The following is an 11,499-nucleotide window of genomic DNA, read 5'->3' as shown; positions in this document are numbered from 1 at the left end:
AAATCTGGGTCACCTACAGGTCCTTCCCTGCAGTGCCCCTAAAGCATATTGTGTGAAGGCCCTTCATGCTTCTCGTGAGACTAGGACTAAAGACCATTTGACAATCATCCTTTACTATCTTGAATCATAATATATTTTAGGAAATGTTGTTTCCTCATTATTTCCTAGGGTGCCCCCAGCAAATGGAAGAGTTGTCTAAGGGATTTTCCTTCTGAAGTGACAACTCCGGTATGCAGCAAGCAAGGGAAGAAATGGACAACAGGTGGGCACAATGGCGCGTGCCTGTAAGCCGAGCTCCTAGGAAGACTGAGATGGGAGAGTCGCTTCAGTCTAGCAGTTTGAGATCAGATGCATCGTGAAGAATCAACCCTATTTTGTAAAAGAAATGAGTAATAAATTCTTAAAACTAAAAGTCTTGCTAAGTTACTCATTGGTACATAGAGACTTGTGAAAGGATCCCAATGCCATAATAAAACAGAAATGAGATTTTCTCTTACTTACTCTCTTCCTTTCTTTGTATTTCTCTTTACATCATGTATGGTTATCAGTTTTGGGGGACCAGGAGTGGAATGTGATGGTTTGATTCAGGTGCCCCCCATAACCTTATGTGTTCTGAATGCTAGGTTCCCAGTGGATGGAGATATGGGAAGTAAGGCCTCATGGAGGCAGGGTATTGTTGGGGGCGGGCTTATGCCAGTTTCCCCTTGCCAGTGTTTGGTACACCCTCTTGTTGCTATTGTCCACCTGAAGTTGGACAGGGGGTGATGTCCACCCTCTGCTCATGTCCTCATTTTCCCCTGTCATCATTGGGCTTCCCCTCTAGCCTATAAGCCAAAATAAATCTCTTTTTCCCAGAAGCTTCTCTTGGTTGTGTGATTTCTACCAGCCATGTGAACCAGACGGCAACACACCAAAACTAGATGGTATAACCCGATTGTTAAAACTTCTACATTAGGTCGGGGACATGGCTCAGAGGAGAAGGCCTTTTCCTGCGACCCTAAGGAACCAGGTTGCATTCTGCAGGATCCAGGTAAGCAAGATACACACGGTGTTGCATGTGTCTAGAGTTCATTTGCAGTGGATAGAGCCCTGGCACACACATTCTCATAATCTCTCTCTCTCTCTCAAATAAATCAATATTTCAAAATATTGTTCATTATATTTTACTGTTTTATTGATTTTATTGCTATATTTTAGCGAGTATGGGCACACCATGGCCTCCAGCCATTGCAAACAAATTCCAGGGGCATGCCCCACCTTTTGCATCTGAGTCCTGGCTAATGAAACCTGGATCATTGGGCTTTGCTGGCAAGTGCCATAATATTTAAGCCATTACTGCAGCCCTAAGATATTTAAAAAAATCTCCACATTTGGGCTGCAGGATAATGAGAAATTAAGTAGAAGCCTGGGTGGAACCCTCCTCCCTGTTGGCTGGCTGTCTTGATGCTGGAGAGAGTCATTCAGCCAGTTGCAGGAGAAGTCATCAGTGCTCTTAATCAGCAGTAGTTCTGGCAAAGTTTATGGCTGGGCAGCCAGACCAAATATGACAACTAGAGCAATGTTGGCATGTCTGTTATGGGGAAAACCAGCTGCTCCCTGATTGGATTTGAGGCTTGCTCCATGAGAGAGGATTCATACCTGGTATTGAAAACAATGAAACACATATGACTGGGAGCTCAGCAGTTAAAGGCTCTTGCTTGGAAAGCCTGATGGCCTGCATTCATCCACATAAGCCAGATTCACAAAGAACACATATCTGGTGTTTCTTTGCAGTGTGAGTAAGCCATCGTGTACCCAAGCTACTCTATGCCAATTCTCTTAAAAAAAAATAAGAAATGACACTTCCTGTGCACTCCCGGCGGACGGCAGGGGTCGCGCACCGCCATCCTGCGCTTTGTTGGGGGCCTGTATGGGTCTTGAGGGGGCAGCGGCTCGCAAGCGGGCCTGGGGTAACGCCGCCTTCCTCGCGGGACTCCGGGTGCTCCGGGCCCCCAAGCAACATGGTGGCCGCGGCCCAGGGCGTCGTGCCTCCGCGCGTGCGGTGAGGGGGAGCGGGGCGCCGAGGGGCAGCTGTGCCCGCGCTCACCCACCCCTAGAACTGCACTTCCTTTTTTCCTCCCACCCTGATCCAGGCTAATGTGCAATACCAACATGTCTGTGTCTACTGCCGGTGCCCTAAGCACCTCACAGATTCCAGCTTCGGAACAAGAGACCCTGGTTAGGCCCAAGCCATTGCTTTTGAAGTTGTTAAAGACTGTTGTATTTTATCTTGGCCAGTATATTATGAGTAAAAGATTATATGATGAGAAGCAGCAACATATTGTTTATTGTGCAAATGATCTTCTTGGAGATTTGTTTGGTGTGCCAAGCTTCTCTGTGAAAGAGCACAGGAAAATATACACAATGATCTACAAAAACTTGGTAGTAGTAAATCAGCAAGAGCCATCAAACTCTGGAACATCTATGAATGAGAATGGTTGTCCTCTTGAAGGTGGGAGTGATCTAAAGGACCCTGTGCAAGAACTGCAAGAAGAGACGCCTCCATCTTCAGAGTTGGCTTCTAGACCCTCTACCTCATCTAGAAGGAGAACAATTAGTGAGACAGAGGAAAACTCAGATGACTTAACTGGTGAACGACAGAGAAAGCGCCACAAATCCCTTTCCTTTGATGAAAGCCTGGCTCTGTGTGTGATACTGAAAGACCCATCCCCCCTCCCAGACCTTCACTCAAGTCTCGAGATACCACGCACCCAAAGACACACGGGAGACCCAACTTGCTGCAAAAGCATGAAGCTTTATTCGGGAAACCAGAGCTCTGGGGTTGGCACGTATCTCATGCAGGAGACAGAAGAGTCGACCCTGAGCCCTATTAGGTGTTTTTTTTTTTTTTTTTTAAATATTTTTTGTTCATTTATTTATTTGAACGTGACAGAGAGAGAGGGAAAGAAAGAGACAGATAGAGAGGGAATGGGCGTGCCATGGCTTCCAGCCACTGCAAATGAACTCCAGATGCGTGTGCCCCCTTGTGCATCTGGCTAACGTGGGTCCTGGGGAAATGAGCCTCGAACCGGGGTCCTTAGGCTTCACAGGCAAGCGTTTAACCACTAAGCCATCTCTCTAGCCCTAGGTGTTTCTTTTTATAGGGTTTTTAGCAAGGAAGAGAAAGGGGTGCGTGGGGGGGGTTCACAAGGGTATTTGCCAAGCATGTACAGTTATGTCTTCATATCTTATTTGTGCATAACCAGAGTTTAAGTCCTTGGTCAGGCTGTCTTGGGAAACTATTTTATTATTTTGGTTTTTCTCAAAACTGTATTTTTGTTTTTCCCCTTCCCGGGTCATAAAGTTTAGGTTGACCCGACCAACCCATATCTTGGGCCATTCGCAGTCTATCTTTTAGCCTATTTTTTATTTACTTCTAAATATACAGTTCAGGCTGTCCCCTACCTGTAGCAACCAGCTATTTCTTCACCAAGTTTACTTTAAAATTTTCCATCCTGTCTTTCAATACGGGAGCTGTGCTGTGAAAGAAGCAGTGGCAGCGAGTCCACAGAGGCCCCCTCCAATCAGGAGCTTGATGATGGTGTACGTGAACATTCGGGTGATTGGTTGGATCAAGATTCAGTTTCTGATCAATTTAGTGTAGAATTTGAACTTGAATCTCTTGATTCAGAAGATTATATTAGTGAAAAAGGTCAAGAACTCTCAGATGAAGATGATGGGGTTTCTCAAGTCACAGTGTATCAGGCAGGACAGAGTGATAGAGATTCATTTGAAGAGGATCCTGAAATTTCTTTAGCGGACTATTGGAAGTGTACATCCTGTAATGAAATGAATCCTCCACTTCCACCACATGGCAACAGATGTTGGGCCCTTCGTGAGAACTGGCTTCCAGATGATAAAGGGAAAGATAGAGGGGAAATCTTTGCAAAAGCCAAACTAAAAAACTTGGCTCAGACAGAAGAGGGCTTGGATGTGCCTGATGGTAAAAAAATAACTGCAGTGAACGACTCCAGAGAGACATGGATTGAGGAAAATGATGATCAAGTCACGCAAGCCTTCCAGTCTCAAGAAAGTGAAGAGCATTCTCAGCCATCGACTTCTAGCAGCATGATTTGTAGCAGCCAAGAAGACTTGAAAGAGATGAAGAAGGAAGAAACACAAGACAAGGAAGAAAGTATGGAGTCTAGTTTCCCCCTTAATGCCATTGAGCCTTGTGTAATTTGCCAAGGTCGACCTGAAAATGGTTGCATTGTTCATGGCAAAACAGGACATCTTATGTCGTGCTTCACATGCGCAAAGAAGCTTAAGAAAAGGAACAATCCCTGCCCAGTGTGCAGACCGCCCATTCAAATGATTGTGCTCACCTAGTTCAACTAGCGACCTCCCCAGAAAACAGTTCTGTATCTCTTAACTACATAACCCGGAAAGTTTAGACCACATGGACTTTACTTATATTTACATAACATGGCAAGGAAAATCTTAGTCTATGTAAATTTATTTGTAGTATAATTTATCCCCCTTGGGAGTAAGACTTGTGAAAATTCCTTTTAGGAAAATTTCACTTCTGTTTCTATTTATATTTGGGTTTTAATGTAGTTTACAGGGACTGGATAGCTCATCTTTCATCCTTACCCTTTATATTTTAAGTAATTTCTACTTACGTGAGAGGTATCTTGTTTTTTTTTTTTTTTTTTTTTTTTTTTAATGTAAGTAGAACATGTAACTTATTAAGTACCTTTCATGTAAGGAATAGAAGGACGTGTGAAGGTTTGAACATTTAAATTTTAGACACTCAGACACTGTTTAGTTTCTTTTAGAAGTTGTGAGTTACAGGTGGTGCTATGTAAGCTGAAGCATGCATGTGATTTTCTAGAAAGATTCATTGCTATTTGCAGTGTGTGGGGTAGGTGCTATTTCCAGTTGAAAACACCTTTTTGGACTTAGTTATGTGTTTTCTCACAGTCAACAGACCTATGCTTTAGGACATTTTTAAAACCCAGTGCCTTCTGAAAGATTAATTCAGATTTGAGAACTATTCATTTTAAAACACAAATGCTATTGGTTTTTTTTTGGGGGGGAGGAAAGGGTTTATTTTGACTTACATACATGAGGGGAAGCTCCGTGATGGCAGGGGAAAATGATGGCATGAGCAGAGGTTGGACATCACCCCCTGGCCAACATAAGGTGGACAATAGCAACAGGAGGATGTGGCAAACATTGGCAAGGGGAAACTGGCTATAATCCCCATAAACCTGTCCCCAACAATACACCACCTCTAAGAGGCATTAATTCCCAAATCTCCATCAGCTGGGAACCTAGCATTCAGAATACCTAAGTTTATGGGGGACACCTGAATCAAACCACCACAGGTACATAGCAAAGTTGAAATCAGCCTGGGCTGCATGATGCCTCTCTGTTTGTTCTTTCCCGGGATGACCTGCCAATTGATGACAGTGGGGTGTTAAAGTCACCCACCACCACTGTGTTTGGTGTTATCTGTGACCTTAGTTCTAATAGTTTTTGTTTGACGAATTTGGGAGCCCCCATGTTAGGTGCATATATGTTTAGGATTGTAATGTCCTCCTGATGGAGTGTGCCCTTAATCAATATAAAGTGACCTTCCTTATCTTTCTTGACTAACGTCGGACTAAAGTCTACCCTGTCTGATATTAGGATAGCAACCCCTGCTTGTTTTCTAGGCCCATTTGCTTGAAACACCATCTTCCAACCTTTCACCCTAAGATAATGTCTATCTTTTGTAGAAAGGTGAGTTTCTTGGAGACAACAAATTGTAGGATCCTGCTTTTTAACCCAGTCTGCAAATCTATGTCTTTTCGTTGGGGCATTCAGGCCATTGATCTTAAGAGATATTATTGAAAGGTGTGTATTTTTGTTTGCCATTTTTGTGTGTGTGTGTGTGTGTTTCTGGTTCTACCTGCACTCTCTTCTGTTAACTAGTATTTGAGTATTGCTTGTTTTTTCTAGGTTCCTTATATGTGTGCTTTTCCTTTTCTTCAGCATGGAGGATTCTATCAAGTATTTTCTGTAGAGCTGGTTTTGTCTTCAAATACTCCTTTAACCTGCTTTTGTCATGGAATGTCTTTATTTCTCCATCTATTTGAATGGATAACTTTGCAGGATAAAGTAACCTTGGTTGACAGTTGTTATCTTTCAGAATTTGGAATATATCACTCCAAGCCCTTCTGGCTTTAAAAATTTGTGTTGAATAATCTGCTGTAATCCTGATGGGCTTATTTTTGTAGGTAACTTGATTTTTCTCTCTAACTGCTTTCAATATTTTTTCTTTGGTGTGTGTGTTTGGAAGTTTGATTATAATATGGCAAGGAGAGGTTCTTTCTGGGTTTTGTCTGGCTGGAGTTCTAAAGGCTTCCTGTATCTGCATTGGCACCTCTTTCCCAATTTGGGGGAAATTTTCTTCTATGATTTTGTTGAAGACGCCTACTATGCCTCTGGAGTGGAGTTCTTCTCCTTCTACTATGCCCTGAATTCTTATATTGGATCCTTTCATAGTGTCCCAAATATCTTGAAATTCCCACTCATACTTTTCTATAAGTTTGTCTTTCTTTTTGTTGGACTGCATTAGGTCTGCCACCTGGTCTTCTAGCTTAGATATTCTGTCCTCTCCCTCATCCATCCTACTGGTGAGATTTTCTACAGAGTTTTTTTATTTCATTAACTGTGTTCTTCATTGCTAGTAATTCTGACTGGTTTTTCTTTATTATTTCTATTTCCTTATTTATGTCTTGTATTGCCTTCTTTATTTCATGAAATTAGTGTCCTGCATCTTCTTTGATTCCTTTGATTTCCTCTTTAAGTTCCTCTTTGACTCCTTTGATTTGTTCTCTGACTTCTTTGAACATGTTTACAATCATTCTTTTGAACTCTTTCTCAGGCATTTCCTTTAACTCTTTCTCACTGGAGGACATTTCTGATGCATTAATGCTTTTAGGTGGGTTTATGTTGTCTTGCTTTTTAGTGTTTCTTGTGTTATAATGTATATATAATGTATATATTTTTGCATCTTGGATTAAGTTAATGCTTGGATTTTCTAGCTAGCTGTGTATTCTTAGCTGTATCAATTGATTTGACGTAATATATTTTCAGGGTAGGACCTTAAGATGTTAGGTGTGGCTCTTAAGACTCTCAGAGTATCTACAAAGATGTTCTTAGGGGTTGAGTTTCCCTGCTATAGGAGTATTGAAGCAGGCTGAGTGGAATAAAATACAGGTAGATTCTAAAATTTAACTAAACACTGTACACATTCAATCAAAAACAGCCCCAAGTATGTATGCAAGAGTAGTTATTATAACGACCAGATCCTCTATCAACAAAGAGGTTAAGATTTCTGGTCTGTTGAGGGATCCAAGTCAGCTTGCGACCAAGTGAGACCCTTCCCTGGTGCAATCCCAGTTACCTTGGATGATTTTGGTCTCAGTCACGTTGCTGCCTGGGCCGTCGGGCTGCTGTTCTGATTTCTTGAGCTGGGCACTTGCTTCTCCTGTGGGGCAAACTGAGCCTGGCAAGTGTGGCCCTACAGATCAACACCCCTGCTGCTGGAACTGCTGCTGCTCAAGCTGCCCCTGCTGGGACTGTAGCCACTGCTGCTGAAGGTGTTGCTGCTGGACCCACCGCTGCTGCTGCCTCTGCTGCTGCTGTAGCTGCCACTGCTGGAGCCACCACTGCTGCTGAAGCTGCTGCTGCTGTGTCCACTGCCGCTGCTCCCCCTGAAGCTGCTGCTGTCGAGTCTGCCGCTGCTGCCACTCCTGGGTCTGCTGCTGCTGGGGCCGCTGTTACCGGTGCTGGAGCCGCTGATGTTGCTGCCGAACTCTGCTCCTTCTTGTGTCCCGCTGTCAGCCCAAGTTGGCGTGGCCGGGTCCTGGGCTGCTGCTCTGTTCGCCAGAGCTGGGCTCAGGTGGTGGGGGAGGGGAGGTAGCCGCAGCTGCTCCAGTTCTCTCACTGTTCCATGTGTTCTTCTACCTCAAGGTCTGCTCCTCCGCTGCTCACTGCCGCTCTCCCCTCACGTTTCCCGAGTTGCAGAGAGCGCAGTGTGAGGGGAAAATCCCGCACCTGGCTTTTCCTGCGGCTCAAGCCGAGCCTGGAGGCTTTCCAGTGCGGCGCGGCCAAGGCAGTTGGCCGAGCTGCCGGAGCCGCTTTTCCCGCCTGTGCAGGCTCTGGATGCTCTAGAACTCTTCTACTTCTCCGCTGCCGCTTCAATTTCCTATACACCTCACTTTTTAGTAAAAGTGTGTATTTTGCTGAGTTTTTTTTGGTCTTTTTCCACCCTGGGCTGCTTTGGCGTGGTACCTATGCGGCCATCTTAACCGGAAGTCCACAAATGCTATTTTAAGATGACGTCTCTAAGTAGATTAGCCTCTTGATATATAACATAAGAATTTTGAGCAAAATAGTGAAAATGGCCCTCAATTTAAGGCCCGGTTATTTTTCTCCCATGTATGACGTTTATACATGTTCAGGTATGGAAATAAAATTAACTGGACCATAAGTTCAGGGTAGCAGAAAGATAATTTTGTATTAATGGTACATCTTTAGTTTAAATTTTAGAAAAAGAGATGGGCATGGTGGTACACACCTTTAATTCCAGCCCTTGGGAGGCAGATGTAGGAGGATCACCAAGAGGTCAAGGCCACCCCGAGACTACATAGTGAGTTCCCAGTTAGCCTGAGCTAGAGTGAAACCCTACCTCAAAAAACAAAACAAAGCAAACAGAAACAAAAGCAGCCTCCCCACCAGGACTTGAGAAACAACAGAAGGAACCAGTACTTGAGCTTGGGCAGTCTTAGAACTGAAGCCTTATTCATTTGGAATTTATAGTAGAGTCTCATTGTATGTCCTTGTGGATTACTAATGTCTAAAATTACAGATTTACTATATATATATATATATATATATATATATATATATATATATATTTGCAAATATATAATATTAAATATTTGATCAAGAGTTTAAAAAAATAAAAAATGAAATTGCTTTTAAAAGTGTATTGCTGGAGGGATGGTCTTAGCAGTTAAGGCATTTCCCTGCAAAGCCAAGGGATCCAGGTTTAATTCCTCAGGAGCCACGTTAGCCAGATTGCTCTAGGGGGTGCACGAGTCTGGAGTTCATTTGCAGTGGCTAGAGGGCCTGGTGTGCCCATTCTCTATTTTTCTCTCCTGCTTTCTCTGTCAAACAAATAAAAATATTTTTTCAAAAGCCTATGGCTGGAAAAAAAAAAAAAAGCCTATGGCTTTCTGGGCACTGTGGTGTATGCCTTTATTCCCAGCACTTGAGAGGCAGAAGTAGGAGGACTGCCATGAGTTTGAGGCCACCCTGAGGCTACATAGTGAATTCCAGGTCAGCCTGGGCTACAGGGAGACCCAACCTCGAAAAAACAAAACAAAACATAACAAACAAACAAAAAATGCCTATTGCTGGAGCGATGGCTAAGTGATTAATACACTTGCCTACAAAGTCAAAGGACACAGGTTCAATTTCCCAGGTCCCATGTAAGCCAGATGCAAAAGGTAAACAATGGAGTTCATTTGTAGTGGCTGATGGCCTTAGCAATGCAATTGCTCCCAAATAAATTAATAATAAAATATTTTAATTTTGTTTTTCTTTGTTAATTTGAGGGCAAAAGACAGAGAGAGAGAGAGAGAGAGAGAGAGAGAGAGAGAGAGAATGGGCACACCAGGGCTTCCAGCCACTGCAAACAGACTACAGATGTGTACGCCGCCTTGTGCATCTGGCTAAGGTGGGTCCTGGAGAATTGAGACTCAAACTGGAGTGCTTAGGCTTCACAGGCAAGCACGTAACTGCTAAGCCATCTCTCCAGCCCCCAAATAACATATGTTTATAAGCCTATGACAGGAAAAGTAATATCCATAGGTGGATAAACTAGTAATCTAGTTAAGTGAATGTATTAATACATGTAAAACCAGCCTCTAAATACTTATGTTTATGTATTTTCATTAATTCTACTATCACTTTTGGTTTCAGAAGCTTATCTTTTCAGATGATGACAACCACTGTAGAAACTCAAGCCTCACCAAAGTGCTAAGAACTGGTGATAGTAGGGTGTTCCTCACTAAGTGAGACATCTGTCACTCCGTCTATGGGCCATTATAGAAGAGGTGGTAGGAAGAATCTAAGGGCCAAAGGAAGGGGAGGAATGTTTTGAAAAGCTCATCCTGTCACAATGTCACTGTGGCAGTGATGATTCCACCTACACAAGACCGACATTAACAACAGGGGAAAAGTAATGCCATCAAAATAGAAGAGACGCTAGTTGGAATGAAGAAACTCGGTGGAGGGGATGTCTTGCTTTCTTACACACATCTGACTAAGTCCCCAGTCTAGTAATTCAGCATGTCACCTTCAGAAATGTGGCCTTTCAACAGGTCATAAAACTGGACGTGGTGGCATGCGCCTGTCTTCCCATCACTTGGAGATGTAAGGTAAGGAGTTCAGGGCAACCTACACAGTGAGGTAGAAGACAGCCTGGGGTACATGTGACTTTGTCTCAAATCATCACAGTCACCTCAATGTGACCCTTATTACCTGTGCAAAAGTCTCATTTCTGAAGGTGACATAGTGAATTACTAGACTGGGGACTTAATCTAATGTGTGTAAGAATGCAAGACATCTACATATAGACCATCTATCATCCCCTCCCACCACCATCCCTTTTTCCTCCCTGTGTCCCCTCCACCAAGTTTCTTCACTCTGACTAGTGTCTCTTCTATTTTGATGACATTACTTTCTCCATGTTGTTAATGCAGGTCTTTGTAGGTGATATCATGACTATCACAGTGACACTGTGACAGGATGAGCCTTGCACAGCACTCCTCCCCTTCCTTGGCTCTGAGATTCTTCCTACCACCTCTTCTATAATGGACTATAGAGGGTGTGATATAGATGTCTCATTTAGTCAGGAACACCCCACTGTCACCAATTCTCAGCTCTTTGGTGAGGTTTGGGTTTCTATAGTGGTTGTCACCATCTGAAAAGGTAAGTTCTGTAACCAAAAGTGATAGTAGCATTAACATATACACATAAACATAAGTGTTTAGAGGGTGGTTTTATATGTATAATACATTCACTTAACCAGATAATACTAGTTTATCCATCTATGGCTATTACTTTTCCTGTCATAGGCTGTTAAAAAATATTTTATTTTTATTAATTCATTTGAAAGTGAGAGACTGAGTGTGCTATGGCCGTCAGCCACTACAAATGAATTTCATTGTTCAGCTTGTGCATCTCATTTACATGTGTCCTGGGAAATAGAGCCTAGTTGCTTTCGTTTTGTAGGCAAGTGCCTTAATCCCGAAGCCATCGCCATCGCTCCAGCCATAGCCTTTTTCTTTTGTTTTCTTTTGTTTTTTGAGGTAGGGTCTCCTCTAGTCCAGGCCAACCTGGAATTCACTATGTAGCCTCAGCGTGGCCTGAAACTCAATGTGATCATCCTATTCATGC

General features: G+C 43.1%; 1 protein-coding gene across 5 annotated transcripts; it reads left to right on the top strand.

Annotated features, from left to right (window-relative positions):
• The first annotated feature begins 2,133 nt into the window (after positions 1 to 2,133).
• LOC123462254 (E3 ubiquitin-protein ligase Mdm2-like) lies at positions 2,134 to 4,368 on the top strand. Of its 5 annotated transcripts, none has more exons than XM_045155368.1 (3): positions 2,134 to 2,441; positions 2,598 to 2,690; positions 3,504 to 4,368. In XM_045155368.1, the coding sequence occupies exons 1-3, from the start codon at positions 2,137 to 2,139 to the stop codon at positions 4,366 to 4,368; spliced, it is 1,263 nt and encodes a 420-aa protein (XP_045011303.1). In that variant the 5' UTR covers positions 2,134 to 2,136. The 5 variants fall into 5 exon arrangements, with proteins under 5 accessions (XP_045011303.1, XP_045011302.1, XP_045011301.1 ...); XM_045155366.1 differs by lacking the exon at positions 2,598 to 2,690 and having other exon boundaries at positions 2,137 to 2,287; positions 3,551 to 3,720; positions 3,778 to 4,368; XM_045155364.1 differs by having other exon boundaries at positions 2,137 to 2,690; positions 3,504 to 3,586; positions 3,713 to 4,368.
• Positions 4,369 to 11,499: the final 7,131 nt, after the last annotated feature.

This window comes from Jaculus jaculus, chromosome 7, assembly GCF_020740685.1.
Source record: "Jaculus jaculus isolate mJacJac1 chromosome 7, mJacJac1.mat.Y.cur, whole genome shotgun sequence".
Lineage (NCBI taxonomy): Eukaryota > Metazoa > Chordata > Mammalia > Rodentia > Dipodidae > Jaculus > Jaculus jaculus.
This window is presented reverse-complemented; position numbering and strand designations above follow the sequence as displayed.

Excerpts from the sequence above, each read along its gene's own strand:
- LOC123462254 (XM_045155367.1), top strand. The coding sequence starts at position 2,137 with ATGTGCAATACCAACATGTCTGTGTCTACTGCCGGTGCCCTAAGCACC. Across the intron at positions 2,691-3,503 it reads GAAAGCCTGGCTCTGTGTGT|AATACGGGAGCTGTGCTGTG; the intron begins GATACTGAAAGA and ends ATCCTGTCTTTC.